Here is a 16817-nt window from a genome sequence, read left to right as displayed (position 1 = left end):
CTCCAGGGATGGAGCATCCACCACCTCTCTGGGCAACCTGTGCCAGTGTCTCACCACCCTCACTTATACCCAGCCTAAATTTCCCCTCTTTAAGTTTGAAACCATTTCCCCTTTTCCTATCAAAGCAGACTCTGCTAAAGAGTCTGTCCTCTTCCTTCCTGAAGTCCCCCTTTAGACACTGACAGGACGCTCCTCAGAGGCCTTCTCTTGCCATGACTCAGGTACAAAACCTTGTTGTTTTTTTGATTTGTTGAACCTCATGAGCTTCATCTTGGACCACTGCTCAACCTCTGCATGGCATTCCATCCCTTGGGTGTGTCAACTGCACCCCACAGTTCTCCACATTTAAAATACAGCAAGTGGAAACACTCACAAAAAAAGCAATGGTATATGTCATGGAAGAACATAAAAGTTCAAAGGGAAAGAAAATTAGGGAAGCCAGATCTAAAAAAAAAAAGTTTTATGTTCTGATCTTGAAAGTTGCTCCTTTGGTCTCCTATTTGCTTGCATCTTTGGCTGCTAATTCTTTTTACAAGACTATGCAGGATAGCCAATGCACCAAATCAAGAAAGAGCTGGGAACAAGGAAAATTTAACTGGCAAACAGAAGATCTACTTTTGACCTCTGAAAGAGTCTAACACAGAAAATGGTATTCACTGCTCTTTATGACCTCGGAGAAAATGTATCATAGAATCCTAGAATGACCTGGGTTGAAAAGGACCACAACGATCATCTGGTTCCAACCCCCTGCTATGTGCAGGGTCACCAACCACCAGACCAGGCTGCCCAGAGCCACATCCAGCCTGGCCTTGAATGCCTGCAGGGATGGGGCATCCACAGCCTCCTTGGGCAACCTGTTCCAGTGCCTTACCACCCTCTCTGTGAAAAACTTCCTCCTAATATCCAACCTAAACCTCCCCTGTCTCAATTTAAAACCATTCCCCCTTGTCCTATCACTATCCACCCATGTAAAAAGCCGTTCTTCCCCCTCCTGTTTATATGCTCCCTTCAAATATTGGAAGGCCACAATGAGGTCTCCCAAGAACCTTCTCTTCTCCAAGCTAAACAAGCCCAGTTCCCTCAACCTTTCCTCACAAGAGAGCTGCTCCAGCCCTCTGATCATCTTAGTGCCCTCCTCTGGACCCGCTCCAGGAGCTCCACATCCTTCCTGTACTGGGGGCCCCAGGCCTGGACACAGTGCTGCAGATGGGGCCTCACAAGAGCTGAGAAGAGGGGGACAATCACCTCCCTCTCCCTGCTGGAAAATCGAATCTGTATGCTGGAATCTAAACTTTCCTTTGATGTACATCCTGTCAGCTATTTTATTCAGTATGAACATTTGGGGAGTGTTCTGGAGCCTTTGTCTAGAAAGACTATTAAGTGTCCCTCCAGCCTGGAGATCTGCTCAGCTTTCACCCATCAAGGCCCCCATTTCTCACCAGCAGCAGAATAGATGGATTCCCAATGAGAGCCAGAGCAGTTGATAGTTTTCTGTTGGTGCCGTAACTGCACATAGAGGTGACTCTGTCTTTGTAGGCCATCAGATTCAGCCTGTGGAGAAGTTGGAGCACAACCTAGGAGTGGAAGAGTGCTAATTTCACAACACAGTCCAGGAATTAATTACCAGTATACATATACACTGACAGACTAATTAAATCAATGTAAAGGCTCCTGATAACTAGAAAATGCTTCAAGTCAAGCCTTGGTGTTACTTACTCCTTTGATTTCTCTCTCTGGGATGCCATGGAGTCTAGCATAGTAATACATGTGCTCTTCCACTGTCAGCAAGTCATCTAAGGCATCTTCTTGAGGACAGTAGCCAAAGAGAGACCAGTGTGCTTCGGTGATGTCATTCAAGGACCTTTGTAAGGAATTAAGCAAGTAATTTCAAACACACCAAATTGCTAAACACACCAAATGCACTCTGGAATATCCTGATTCCTACCTCCTCCCCAAGCCTTGAAGGAAAATGCTAAGAATTTGCAGATCTTCAATGTTTAGGCCCTCAGCTCTGCAAAGAACTGTATTTGTGAGCCACATTGTCTAGTATGTAAGTCTCCAATTTCCATCAGCCTTTCAGACAGTGTAGCTGCCACTAAGCCTATTCCTGTTAAATAATGCTTGGAGATGAGTCCTTCTCGTCTCCAGAAGAGGGAGATCTCTGGATTTGTGTCTGATCCCATTTGCAGTGAATGAAGTGGAAGAAACACCACTGAGTACAACAAAAGTATGACAGCAAATGCAAACCCTAATGAAGAAACTGTGCCATCTTCAAAAGGTTATATTCTCTGCCTTATTTATTTTTTGCTGTTTTGAATGTTTGGCTTTGTTTCAAACTTTCATATTTCCTTTTCTTTGCCACCCAGCCTTATAAACTGTTCTCAGGCTGATTAGCTTGTGTGTCTTCCCCTGAAATCACATCTTGCATACCCAGAATGATCCTGGACCCGCAACCTTCCGCTGGATGCTCCGATATCTCCTGTCAGCATCTTAAAGATGGTTGTCTTCCCAGCTCCATTCACACCAAGCAAGCCAAAGCACTGGATTATGAGAAAGAAAGATAGAAATGCAACCATGCTGTATTTATAATGCAAAAATACTGCACCGAGATGAGCGCTCAGTGCAGCTTGTCACTTCTTTTCTCTGGCCTCTTGAGCAAGATAAATTGCAAGAGAAGCAGAGAAACGTGGAGCATACAAACATTGTCATGGAGGTTGTTATGGTACAATATACCGCAGCGTATATTAGGACCGTTTGTTTAATATGGTGAAGAATCAAGGACGTGTCTCTAATAGAGTCATTTCTTTTACTGTAAGGTGCATTTTCACAGTGAGCTCGCCTGACAGGCCAAATCCCGCTCGTCTCATTTGTGTGAGCCTCCCATTGACAGGAACAGAGCTATTCATAGGAATGAGGTGAGTGAGGTTTGTTCTGTCATTGGTAAAACCTTAACGTGACACAAGATTTTCGTCAAATAATCTCACTAATGCACTACATTAATAAGATTAAGAACTGGCTCCCTGTAGTGCAGTTCAGTATCTCATGCTAAAATCCATATTTTATTGCTAAGGCCGGAGATACACAACTGCATGTTGCATAAGCAATCACCACTGTGCTGATAATTACTGTTATTTTGATATCATTAACACAGATCAGCTGCTTCAAAAATCCCTGTGTGCTGGGACCCAACCAGAGGCAGGGTATCCATCCAAGGTTCATCCCCCACCTCAGGTCTGTGCAGGAATAGTATCTGTGCACAGGGCCATGGCCTCTGGTGACAGATGGGGAATGGCACCCCAAGCCCCATCAGTGTTGGGATGACTTTTGCCAGGAGTCAAAAGCCTCACAGTCAATTGTGGTTTGGAGAAATCCTCTGCCAAAAAGTTCAGTGACCACACTGTTCACATGTAGCTGCTGTCCTGCTGCCCAGCTCTGTAAGTCCTTTAGATATCCTGTGGCTCAGTGATACTCAGGAGTACTTCCAAGCCTTCCCACTATTCAGTTGCACAGCCTGAGATAGGATCTGGTCTCCAGAGGCCCTATAGACTTTCCTCTGGGTCTCAGAGATGCTCCATGTGCTCCCATCTTTTCTCCTATGTGAGTGATCAAAATTCACCAGCAGCCTTTATTTGCTACTGCAGCCCCAAGAATTAATATATATAAAAAGTGCAAAGTGAAGGAAGGAAATAGCCAGAGCAGAACAAACCATTCCAGCCACGCTGGAACAGTGGCAAGAAGTGGGGAGAAGATGCTGGTGGGACTCTGGACCGGTCCCAGCGTCCCTCCCCATAGCTTTAACCAACTTGCTTACCTCTCCAGCAGGAATCCCCAGGCTGATGTTTTTCACAGCCACAATGCGTTTGTGAGGAAGGTGGTAGATTTTTGTGAGGTTCTGAAGCAGTACCACATCAAAGTCAGCTTTGCCAGACTCTACTCGGATCCTCTCTGCCTGAACATCCCCATCTTCTTCAGTCACAGACAGCAGAAGTGGGGCTTTGCCGTGCACTCTGTCAAACAGGAACCTAAGGGGAGGAAAGAGGGTTATTATGGCCTCATCATTTAGCAGTCACAAACAGCAGTAGGTCTGTATGTTTGGGGTATTGAGGAGCCTTCTTGTAAGATCCCAAGGCATGCAAACATACACAGGCTTGCCGTTTCTATTCTCTTTTCCTATTTAAACTTTTCAGGGAATTCAAGAAAACCCAGTGTTCCCTTTATGCCTAATTTTTCCTCTTATTCAGCAAACATTCTGAGCTGGAGCAGGCTCTGCCTTGTGAATACACTCACAGAGCCAGGGACAGGTTCTTGCTTCTCAGTGGACAAAAGAAGAGGCTCTCAATGAGCTGACTCCTCTCACCAGCCAGCTGAACGCCAGTCCACCGAAGCCAGAAGCCTGAAACAGGGACAACAGCCTGAGCCAGCAAGGACTAGCAAGGGACTCTGGTAACACATACATAATTAGCAGATATCCTAATTACTGATAGGTGCCAGCATTGCTGACAGAGGAAAATTCTTTTGTGTTTGCAGAATGTCTGGGAAATACATGGGCTTCATAACGGACAGTGATGGTGTGTGAGAACCCAGAATGAACCCACTGAGTGATGGCTCGGTCCATTCTCATTGAGATACTACAGATGTTACTTACTCCAGTGCACTGTTCCAGACCTTCTGAATCATCCCATCGTGAACTGTCAGACGAATGGCAAAAAACACGGTGCCCTGGATAAACATGGCAAGCAGCTTGGACGTGGTCTTGTCCAGTTCAAAGGTTTTGTCGGGGTAGTCCACTCCGTAGGCCTTCAAGAAGCCCAGCAGTGCCTGATCCTGCGACAGTTCGATCAAGCCGTAGCCAAAGCAAAATTGTGGGAACAGAAGGAAGGCGTGCCTTAAGTTTTCAGCTAGATCACGCAAACCCTGGGGAAAAAAAAGAAAAAAAGAAAAAGCAACACCACAAGAGTAGAGTCACTGTTTTTATTCATGGAATAAATTCATAGGTTTCACTATGGAACTGAAGTGTAACAATTACATTGGGATTTGCTTGTGTCTCAGAGCAGAGATAAATTGAGAGCAAAAAGCTCTAGAGACAGCTCATTTCGCAGACACAAGGTCAGAAAAGTCAAGAGGCAACTCGGAGGCTGTGATCACCCATAGTAAGTAGCATCCAGTTCCTGTTGCAGGAGCTTAGTGCATGCAGCAGCCAGAAACCCACTCATGAGCCAGAGCTGAGTCCTGTAGCTGCCCAAAATTAGCACCACTGCATCAACCCTCTGCAGAGTACTGCCTGCCCTCCAGCCCCGCTCCTGTGGAGTGCTGTCCTAACCATTTTTCTCAGACAAGCATCCCCATAAAACACAAGATCTGGCTCTCATAGACATAAAGATTTTTCCAGTTAATTTGTGGCAAAGCAGCTGAGTGCAGAGTCTCCCAGCTATCTTGTATCTTGTATGCAGAGATTTGGTACATCTCTAGCAGAAGAAAGGATTAGCACACACACAGCAAAGTGGGAAGGCTGTACATCTGTATGGGGACAGACTGACTCCCTGCCTCTTGGGCACAGAGGGATAAATGCAAATCATATTCTTACATCCCTAAAATCTAGGGGGCTGCTTAGCTACAGAGCAAAATCCAACACAGCTCTTTTCTTACAAAGCAAGCGCCCTTTATTTAAAAAACAACAACAACAACAGCAACTAAACATAAGGTGTACACTTTGCATTTTATTCCACTGATTCCCAGAGATATCTCTATTTAAGACAAGGCTTGACATTTGGGAATCATCACTGTCTCAGAGTCATTTTTTATCCTTGCAGGGAGAAGGTGATTGCATTACGGATCGAGATGACAGACAGCCACTGTTGGGCTTAACGCAGCACACTTCACACTCAACGAAATGAAATCTAGTTGTCACTCTCAAGTTTGTACTGCAAGAATTGAGCAATAGTTTAAGTTCCCATCAACCTTGTATCAGACATCCACACCTTCCTGCCTTTCTCAGCAAGGACAGTTTTTGACCTCTCTTGTTATATTCTTCCCTCTGTCACCACCATTTTCATCTTTGCTGGGGGAGCAGACCTACATGAACAAACAGGATTTGTATGTGACCCACACCCTGTCAACAGGGAAGCCCCTGTAGTCTGCAATTCCTGTCCTCTGTTTGGTTGACCAGAAAGCAGCTAAGGACCTGATCAAACTCAACAAGAAGCCTCTTGTTGTTTCACTCAAGGCTTGGTATCACTGGGGCTCCTACCTGGTCCGTAGCCTTTTCCTGGGAGAGCAGAAACACAACGGAGTGTGTAATGATGGTATTGATGCCAAAGAACAAGTTGACACAGACATAAACGATGAAGGCCATTCCTGTCTCCTTGAAGACTCCAGCCAGCAAGTACATCCATGAAAATGTTGCATATCTATAAATCCCCAACAGCATAAAGAGCAATTGAACAGTAACTCAAAGAGCAATTGAAAACCAATAACTAAAGTCCTCAGACAACTTAACAGTTCTGTCTTGGCAAATGACTAGATTTCTATAGTACAGGAACTTAATGGAGGACAAATGGCTTGATATCTGTTAGAACTGAGAGAAGTTCATGATACGTAGCCCTGACTGAAAGCAGATAGCCTGGGCCTGGAGGACTTAAAGCCAGGGAAACAATTTTGCTAAGTTTTCCAGAATTTTCCTGTTTTGTTTGTTTGTTTGTTTTCCCCTTGTTGCATTTCAAAAGTTCACAATAGTTCAGTAAATATCTGCTTACAGCCTGAGCTGTCACTGTGAGCTTGAATGTTTTGTATCCTCACAAAGATCTTGCAGGCATGACAGTAGCTTAGCTCACTCTGTTCCTGGAAGGAGTCACCTCTTACTAAATTGACACTGAAGAAGAAAACCCACTTATTCCTCTGTTGGATCCCAAATCACAGCAGCCTACAATATCGAGTTCCTCACTCTGATATTTAAATTGCTTTACACTTACCCAAAGAGTAGCAACAGAAGAAATACTGCCAGTAAGTTATTGTTGTTGCAGAATGCTGGTATCTGGAAGGATGAAATAACTCCTATCGAGAGTCCAATAGGGACCATAAAAAATACCTGTAGAAAGATATTACAAATATGTTATTAGGACAATAATTCTTACGAATTTTTCTAGAATGATACAGAAGCAGCAAAGTCAGAAATTGGGTCCCACTGGTGTAGCTAAAGGAAACTAAACACAGGTAAGTGTCTCAGTCTTATTTAGGAAGTCTTGCATTTGAACCCAATTTGAATAAGCTGAATTTTGTATAAAAAATAAAAATAATAATAAAGAGAGAAAAAAAGAGAGGAAAAACAGACATAAATGGAAAAATACCCTTTGGGTTTTCTGTTAGTCTAGCAGACAGGCCAGTTCGTTGCTCCCTGTAAATCTAGTCTCCCCAGTGTTCAGTCAAGCTATAGACCTACGATGCGTCTGCCTCAAGAGGTTCTTCTTTTTCTCAGCTTTGGGATTTAACAGAATTTCCTGGTGGGGATTCACTGAGAAATATTAAGTTGCTGAGAGTGGTGGATTAGTTTCAGCCCGCTGAATACTGATTGTGGCAAGGACTCCGGGGATTCTTCCACAGGCTGATTTACAAATATGCAGTGCTGGAGCAAGGGTTTGGATCAGGGAAGCAGAAACACACCTGCCCCATTCTCCAGCCCCCTTGTCCTGACTCAGGGAGGCTGTGCCAAGCCGGACTATGGCCATGGCTGACAGACCCCAGGGGATTTCAGCCCCTAGCTCTGACTGCATCAAAGAGGGGCTGGCCACTCAAACACACTTGCAGAATTCCTATTTTTAGAAATCGATGCTGTTGCTGAGATTTTAGCACTAGCAGAACAGAACTGCACTGATGGAAACTCATAGGATATATGGAGCTGATCACCATCACAGCACAGACAGCAGTGCCAAAGCTCGTGAGCAGGGATAGTCTGCACTTGCAGATCTGTAGCTTCGTGAGGGTTTGACATCATGCACCAAAGATAACTCTTAAGACACAAAGCACTTCAGTCTACAGATACTGTGTGTGTGATGCTTTCCAGCAGTGCTATTAACCCTCTTTGCCACAAGGAGACTAAAATTCAGAGCGTACAAGGGCATGTCTATGCCGCATGATGCAGTACAGCGCTGAGGAGCTCAGCTATCTCTAGGAATGCGGTAGTAAATCTATACAGCCCAGTGCAGCACTCTAGAAAGCAACCTGCTCATGACCTGGAAGGCATAGAGCTACATGAGTATCTTTCCTGGCTTAAAAACGTTTACAATAGATACAGAGCATTCAACTAAGCAATGGATTTTGCCCAGTAGAGGATGTCTGAGATGTCTGCTAATGTCACTCCCCATGGTCGCAGCGTTGCCAAAATGGCTCCAGTTTCAAGCCCCAAATCTTTACCCCAGATGCATAAAACCCACTTGACAACTCATGCAGTCCTGCAAGCTAACAAAAAAGCTGCTTGCTGCTTGCATGATAAAGTCGAAATCAAGCCCTGGCCTGTTCTGTGCCGCTCTCATATAAATGTGCTGAGTGTTTTGCATACACTCAAGAGAGAAGGAATGCCTTTGCTTAGCAAAATCCAGTGTTGCGGTTCACATTTAATCGTCTTCAGTGCCTTTGAGAACAATTACTACATAACACTCTTGGTAGTGATAATATTAATAAGCCTAGTCAACCAACTTTAAATACAGAACTTTTTCCCCCTCCTGCTGCTGAATGCCACTCTGGATGCATTTAAGAGTTTGAATTATTTACCAGATCATAAACGAAGTTAGTCACCCAGTAGCTTGTCATCCCAATGCCTGAAATATGCTGCAGTTGCTTGGCTTTGGTTTGATGTTCTTTTACTACATAGAGCACGAAGCTTGCCGTTGTGATAGAGTAGCCAACCAGAACAGACATTGAAACTATGATATCAAGTAAGCTGTTGAGCCTGGGGAGAAAGTAGAGAAAGATATACATGGTGAGTTGAAGCAGTAGACTTCCCTTGTTGAGTTGGTTAGAGCTTAGAGGCATAAAGGACCTGATTCCGTTCCAGTGTCCTTTGTTAGTTATTATGCCTAGGAAAAAAGGGCTTACAGCATTCAGTCGTATAGCTGCTGTAACATCAATCAGGATTGTAACCCCCAGATTTATGAAGGATCCCACAAAAAACACCCTAAAAAGAAACATCCTGTGGCATACAGAGTGCCATTCATGCATAAAGGCAAGGAAGGCAAGATGAGAGCAGTTTTCACATTTGGAGGGAGATATTTAGTAATTTAGGTTGCTTAGTGGTTTCCAGAAAGCAGGCTTGCTTCTTTTGAAGCTAAACAATTCAGGCATCAGCCAAATGAATCTTCTTACATCACTTGTTCTTGACTCTGTCCTCCAGGATATGGATGAGCTGATAAGAAAATACCTACAAAACCAAAAAGAAAATAAATTTTAAAAGTAGCTAGCTTAAAGTTCCTTTCCTCAGTTCTTGAGGTTGACAGTAATACAGAAGACTGAATAGAGAAGAAACGCATACCAAATCTCTTTTTGCTCTATCATTGCAGTGTGACCTTGGGCAGGATTTTGAGAGGCCCCATTTTCCTATGACTCCACTTTGATGCTCAGCAGCTGTGAAATTCAAACCCTAAGCCTTGCTTCTGCACCTGCCCAACTTTAAGGTCTATATCATTCACTTCAGCAAGAATACTTCTACAGTGAGGAGAACAAATTTGTCTTATGCAGCTGAAACAAACAAAGAAAAACAGTTTGTCCAAAGGAACTAGTGGAAATTGCTTTGTTCAGTGCCCATAAAAACTATCACAGGGAGGAACCTGGGGGGCTCTGCTGGGACAGTTCCAACCTCCAGCGAAGTCCAGAGCCTTGGTCACACTTGGGAAAGGGTTTAAGATAAATTTTATGCCTAAAAGTGAGGTTCTCCATCTGGATTTAGGCACCTAAATAAATTCCTCAGTTCTCTGCGGGTGCTGGGGAACCTCAAGCTGCTATAAAATCCAAAAAGATTTGCCAGGACACAACAACTCTGAAATTTAAACTCCCCCGGTGCCTGACTTTTGGCAGCTACACAAGGAAGGAGTATTTGGGATTGTTTTCCCTAAGACAGAATGCTCTGACATGAGGGCCAGCAAAGAGCAGACTGCAGTTTTAGCCGACCAGGTGCCAAACCAAGCAAATAGATTTGAAAGGGAAGATTCCCTAGGAAATACATTCCAAGGAGGAAAAAATCCTCAGCCTTGTCATCAGTGAGCAAAATGGAATTAAAATCTGAGGCTGCTGATAGAGCCCCACAAACAGCCAGGAAATGTTTTCCTTCTCTAGAAGAGGGAGAGAGAAAGATACCGTCTGTCTAATCTGCTAATGCTTCACTATAAAGCCATTTTCCTGTGCTGAAGCTTAGGCTAGAAGTCAGAATTTCCATTTCAATGCTTACTCTTTTTTGTTGGTTGGGATTGAGAGAAGAGAAAGCACAATATACGAAAGTCAAAAGCTATTATGACTTGCTTAGTGACAGGGTAAAAAGCTCTTTATGTATTTTTTTTTTTTAAAGATATGCTAAGTCAAATGTATTAAAGCAGGACTGGCACCTCTTTCAAACTGCTGAAATGACAACACGCTTTTATCTGGCCTTTTCAGTGCTTCTTAAACTGTCATTTATTTGTCACAACAACAAATAGATTTAGCTGCCAGGGACGTACCACGCAGACCGTCTGTTCAATTGTATTTCAAACTGGATTTACACTACCCCAGGGGAGCTATCCTCATCCATTCATTTTATTTCCCCCATTCTATGAATTGGATCATTAGTGGGAAGTGGAGAATTATCTGCCTGGTCGTTTACTACTAAGCATTTCATTCAGAAAAAAAAAAAAAACAACACGCATACACAGCAGGACAGATGGAATAAAAACTGCTGCTATTCTTTCCCGTTGAAAATTGCTGTTTTGCTGGTACCAAACTTTCCCTGTGAAAACTTTCTGACTGTTCACATAAGCCTTTGCTCCCACTACCGCATGCGCTGGGAATTCAGAGATGGGGTGAGCATCACTGCTTAATAATTCAGCTGCTTTGGGATGCTCCTGCTGCTGGAAGCTCCTCTCCCTGCACCCTGGCAGGGACTGCAGCTTTGCCACTGCATACAGAAAAGCTTGAACCTTCTGACCTCGAGGGCACCCTGTGAGTCTCAAAGGCACGAGCCTTTATTGATAGGATGGTTGTGGAGCCAAGGTGCTGCTTTTGCTTGTTGTGAGGGGAGCTGCAGTGCATCAAAACGCGGAGGTGGGGAGAGAGCTGCACTGCTTTGACTTGTAATCAGCATTCTGCTGCGTCTTGAATTCGTGGCATAGCACTCAAAGCTTCAGCAGATGCCTTTTCCATTGTAGTTAAATTCAGACACATCACTGAGGAATAACAGTCTCATGAGCAAAGAAACACTCTCAGCTATCTCACTGCCACCTGGAACATCCGAGGTGAGGGGGCTTGGCATGGCTGCAGTGTGGCTGGAAGGGCAGCATTTGTCACAGAAAATCAGTCAGGGGGGCATTCTGCAAGAAATCTGAGGTAGCTTTTCTATGCATAAATAAGAGGCACCAATCAAAAGTACCATAATGAGAAGCAATAAATCAAATAGCAACTGCTGACATTTTTTGGATGAGGCAAGTGTTTTATGTAGGAGCAGGGGTCTTCCCTCTCCAGCTCCCTAGGGTCTTTGACAAAGACAAATGAAATAAGTGATTTATTCATGTTTCTCAATGCTGTTTTTAAAGGAATCTGCATAATTTGGAATTTTAAAAAATGACCTCCCTGAAGTCCCCCAGTGGGGAGAAATTACCTGTTCATGTGAAGGGACACCTACCATATCTGGAACTCTCATTTTTTGGCAGATTAGCTCGAAGAATGAAGTTGTTCAAGCTGTTCAGATAGGCTGGAAGGCTGTGATAACCTTCGGGATTATACCACACCTGCACACAATGGAGAAATTGAAACAAATTGGGAGATAAATTGTTACTGATAACATTTTGGTTTGTTCTCCTTGCACAAATGAATCAGCCCGTAGCTGTTATCTCAAGACATAAGCTCTACGAGCTAAAGTCCGATGATTAAACCACATCAGGTACCAAATGAGTATAAAAGCACATTTCATTTAAAACATGAGGAGTCCCATCAGCTTCATTTGCCTTCCGAGAGAGAAGAAAAGAACTAACTGGATATGTGATATAAAGCCACGGATATGTGGTTTCTTTTCTGTCAAACATCAGCTTCCCTTGAAAGCAAGTGGGAAGAAATCGTTCTAGGGCAGAAAATACAGCCCTTCTCATTCAGCAACAGCCCTTCCTATACTCATGATCACTTTTTGCCAAAACCACGATAAACTCCAAGGACTGAGGGCAGAAATCAGACCAGAGGAGATGCACTTTGTGGGGATTTACCTTCTTAAGGAACAACTTACAGCACCCAGAGTAGAGGTGTAAGTTACTTCCAAAGGGCTTAGGCTATTAAGATTAAATAAGCCCATAGCTCCCACCTTTATATATCCCCAAGTTCTACACGCTCAGTGATTTTATTCTTCTTGCCCTAGCAGAGCAAGTACTGCTAAAGAAAGAAGGGGCTGGAAGTCAGCCTTGCTTCCAGTGCCACCAAAGTTTCAGGTTTTTAATCTGACACATGATTAGCAAATAGTAAGAGCTTTCAGATCTAGAATTGAAGGGGTGAAAACATTTGAAAATCAATCACATGAGCTCTGAGCATCAGCAAAATAATAAGCAATGAATCCTGTAATTCCCTTTGAATGGGAACACCTCTGAGAACAGCACTGCTTTTGCAGAAACACTTTCCTGGTAAGCTAAGTTCAGCATGGAAACAACAGGAACTCATCTACAGTTCTCTCCTACCTCAGATTTCAGCCTTGGCGCCTTTAACGCTGATGTGTTACAACATTTTCACTGAGCAGAAACAGAGAAATGGGTAAATCAGAATGTACAAGCCAGCCCTAGCAAAGATACATACGTTCTCCCATGAGATAAAGGTGCCACAAACCAATCTTTTCACATCTGGGTAATAAAATTATGACAGCAGAAAAATTGTTTCCTATCAGCAAGAGAAGTCAGACCAATAAAGAAGAATGGGAAGAGGAGAGAAAATGAACTGAAAGTCATCTCTTCCACGCCAAGCTGCAAGATTTCAGATGTTTTCACTCTCTCTTCTAAAACATCCCCAAACTCAACATCACTCCAGTGGAAGTGAGTTACCTTAGTCAGTGTTCTGCTGGGGGGTACTGGCTTGATATCAAACTGGAGATCTCTCGTCAAAGGCATCCCAAAACTCCAGCCACCATACCTGAATGAAAAATCCAGAGGGAAATGCACCGTTACGTTCACCCAGAAGCTGTAACAGCATGGCTGGTGTATGTTAGCATGGGCTCTTCAAGGCATACATGCACTGCATGTCACCATAGTCTCAATTAATTGTAGACTGACTTGAAAGAGAATAACTTATCACACTACATGGTGTGAGATATGCCAAGCCAACACTGCTGCAGGAGCCCATATCTGGGAAAAAAAAGGGAAACAAACTCAGCAGTGTTATTACAAAACTGCCTCAATTTGAGAAGTATTTTGGAGATGCTTTCTTACCACACTGAAACAAGATGATCGCTTCTTTTCCAGAAGATGAGCAGCTCACGTTAAATCAACGGACAGGTGAACATATTCCTTGACAACCTCAGGGGCAGGCTATTTTTGCCCTAAACATGCTGTGCAGCTGCATTGCGGGCTCCAGACACAATAATAGTTCTAACAGCCCCATGGTGCAAGAAAACACTTGAATTCTAACTTCCATCCAACACGGGCATTTGTTTAAGTGAAGTGCACACCAAGACTCTTCAGACAATTAAACCTAGAGGAGAATCTCTCCCCAGGGTTTTTACTTCATGACAGGCTGTGTCAGATTTTCCTCTTCAGAAACATTTCTGAGCCAGACAACAGCTCATCTGTTGTCAGCCACCAGCTCATTGGGTGACTGACATGTTATCCCCAGGTGCTCTCTGCTGTGATCAAGCAGAGCACTTACACAAAACCTTCATCTTTAACTCTATGCTTCAAGTGCCTTTTACCTCCTTCCACTAGATTCACAGAAGCTATCAGCAAAGGGGTCCTGCTAAGCCTTGCCTACACCATCCCCTCTTTAAGTACAGGGATATGATAAGTCTAAAAGGATGCTCGTAGTGCAGTTGAGAGAAGGACTGGAGATGCATGCCATACCGTTTCTGCAGGAAGTCTTTGGTGGTTGCCAGAATGTAGCTCTCCACGTTGTGCCCCGTAACGTTATAAAGCATTCGTGTAGAGAAGGTCCTTCTGTGAGGGGGGGTATAGTTCTTCTGTGGGCACGTCTGTGAGGAGACAAGGGAACAAAGACATCAGTGATTGTGCTTTAGCTGTAAACCTCGCATAGCAGGACAGGGCTGAGAGCTGACAACGGTGACATTCTGGTCCTGGGACCAGCACTTACAGAAACCACAGTGCTAAGACACAGCATCCAACCCTGCGTGCTGTTCTCAATGTATTTAGAGAGGTGCTTCAAAACAACCTTTGCTTGAGTCTACACTTCAGATTTACTGACATTAGCGAGACCTTGAAATGTGCTTCATGCTAGGTAGGAAGATTTTTCCTGAATTAACTCTGATCCTTTTTAGCAGAGCTGCAGAGCGACTGCACTGACAACGGCAGAAGGCAAAACAGCTCACGGAGCACAAAACTCCATGGTGGCCTCAAACTCTCATCTTGCATTTCACAGCAACCACGCTTTACATTTTAACTTTACTGTCAGTCATTGGGAATATTTTTCAAAGCTTCAGAGAAACCTTGGATTAGTCCCGAATATATAATTTAACACACTGAGGGTCAAAATTGCATTGACTGTTTTATAAGGTTGAAACGTCCTACACTGGACAGCATGCTGGCTGCTTCCTTCAGCTCATCCATAACAAATATCCTGGCCTCCCCTATTGTGTATCTGTTCAAAACTCTACATCAGAAAACACAAAACAGCTGCCTTCATGCTGAGGAACACCTGCCTTGCCAGCTAGAGGTGAGAATCAGCTTTGAACACTGCCCTGACTTAACAGAGAATTGATGCCAGTACTTCTAACGATGTGAAATTAAGTACATGCCCAGTAAAGTGCATAAAATGGCTGTGCTTTAAGACATGTCTAGGAACTTCTGACTAAGTACATGCTTTATCTTACAAACAGTATCATGCTGTGCCTGGAGTTTGGTTTCTTTCTGGAATAAAGCTGAAGACAGGTGAACAGCACTGTGGGGAGGTGAGTTCAACCTAAACTGGACACAAAGCTCTAACCTTTTTTGGTCAGAATCTGCCTTTCTCCCATATGCATCTAAAGACATGGAGCTCAGTAAGACCCATATCTGGTTCTGTATGTACTACTGCAAGGCAAATAACTAATACTGTTAATCACCACCATTCATAATGTGGAATGGTGCAAAAGCAGATGGATCTAGACTTTGCATACAGTTAAATTCTGAAGAGCAAACAGCAATAATAGCTGTGCTTTCATATAATGACAGTGCTGTCTAAAATTGCAATTTTCCTCTTGAATATACACTCACCTCTGCTAAATGGGACAATCATACAACATTCAAAAACACCATTAAACCTTTTCCCACAGAGGTTAGCAAGGCAGATATGTGAGCATGCAAATCTTCTGAGGTTACTGTTTCCTTTCCTGTCCCCAAGCTGGTGCACTCAGTCATTATCCAAAGTACAAAATCAACGAGACCAGAAAGAGACAGGTGGGATTTTGAATACCGAGTTCCCACAGGTCCCCATTCACAACCTGCTAGTTTCTCTCCAAACTCCCTCTCTTTTGGGTTTATTCCAATTACCTGGATGCCATCAGTGCAGTTGCAGGCAGAATACTTTGTTGAGGGGTTTCCATTGGTGATCCATGGGCCAAGCATGTCTTCATTTAAACACTGCCTGAAAATGAACACATTCTCCTCTGAGGGTCTCTATAGCCAGTGCAAATGCTACTAAGATGGCAGTAAATAGCTTCAGCAGAAAAGGAGACCTCCTTTTGCCTGCTCTGGAAATACCTGTCCTCCCACTGATTTGGTAGAGAACCCTCAGCACAGTTCCCCTTGCCTGGATTCATCCAGCTAATTAGAAAGAATCCAGACACTGCTTCATTCCCACAGCGGTTGGCCAAAGCCAAAATCATCCTCCAATGCAGAAATAAGGGATATACCTAGGGAGTGCTGCAATGGGCCATACTGACAGCAGCCACTACAAACACTCAGCATAAACATTTGTGTGCAGATGTGAGGCACACTTGAGTACATAAACTGCCCTGGATTGTATTACTATTGAAAATTCATCCTCAGAGCTCCAAACAGTCCAGTCCTCATAGCACAGCTTTGATTTATGTGTAATAGCTATGTTGAGAATGTAACTATGAGCAGAGCAAGCTTGCACCAGCCTGCCAAAGGCCACTTAGATATCTGTGGTGAGCTTAAAGAATCTGTAAGTCAGTCTGGAAAGAGGCAATAAACTTTTTTTCCTTTGGCATCCACATTTGAAAACTCTGCAGACAATCAAGGATGGAAAGAGGGGGGTCTGGTGGCTAATGGAGTTACATCAATTCTCTTGCAGACTCAGGAATTAAATGGGGAAAAAAAAAAAAAAGACAAGAAGTACTTACGAATTGCTTTCATTCATGCATGTGTTATCTGTCCCAGGGAAAGAAAGCATCGAAGCAACTAAAGCATTTGTTGTTTCATTGAAATTCCTACAATTTAACAAAA

At 43.6% G+C, this 16817-nt stretch overlaps 1 protein-coding gene across 2 annotated transcripts in view; it reads right to left on the bottom strand.

Annotated features, from left to right (window-relative positions):
* ABCA12 (ATP binding cassette subfamily A member 12) overlaps positions 1-16817 on the bottom strand; it is a 104702-nt gene that overhangs the window by 4477 nt on the left and 83408 nt on the right. For both annotated transcript variants that reach the window (XM_019616885.2, XM_010713291.3), the window contains 14 exons: positions 16715-16801; positions 15900-15993; positions 14259-14386; positions 13248-13335; positions 11855-11960; positions 9355-9409; positions 8764-8941; positions 6969-7084; positions 6248-6407; positions 4646-4914; positions 3812-4022; positions 2431-2540; positions 1717-1861; positions 1440-1574 (listed from right to left, as the gene is read on the bottom strand). In XM_019616885.2, coding sequence (XP_019472430.1) covers positions 1440-1574; positions 1717-1861; positions 2431-2540; positions 3812-4022; positions 4646-4914; positions 6248-6407; positions 6969-7084; positions 8764-8941; positions 9355-9409; positions 11855-11960; positions 13248-13335; positions 14259-14386; positions 15900-15993; positions 16715-16801 — 1882 coding nt within the window. The remainder of the gene's footprint in view (positions 1-1439; positions 1575-1716; positions 1862-2430; positions 2541-3811; positions 4023-4645; positions 4915-6247; positions 6408-6968; positions 7085-8763; positions 8942-9354; positions 9410-11854; positions 11961-13247; positions 13336-14258; positions 14387-15899; positions 15994-16714; positions 16802-16817) is intronic.

The sequence above is a fragment of the Meleagris gallopavo genome, chromosome 7 (genome assembly GCF_000146605.3).
Source record: "Meleagris gallopavo isolate NT-WF06-2002-E0010 breed Aviagen turkey brand Nicholas breeding stock chromosome 7, Turkey_5.1, whole genome shotgun sequence".
In the NCBI taxonomy this organism is placed as follows: Eukaryota; Metazoa; Chordata; class Aves; order Galliformes; family Phasianidae; genus Meleagris; species Meleagris gallopavo.
The sequence above is the reverse complement of the archived record's forward strand: the minus strand, read 5'-3'. Positions and strand labels throughout refer to the sequence as shown.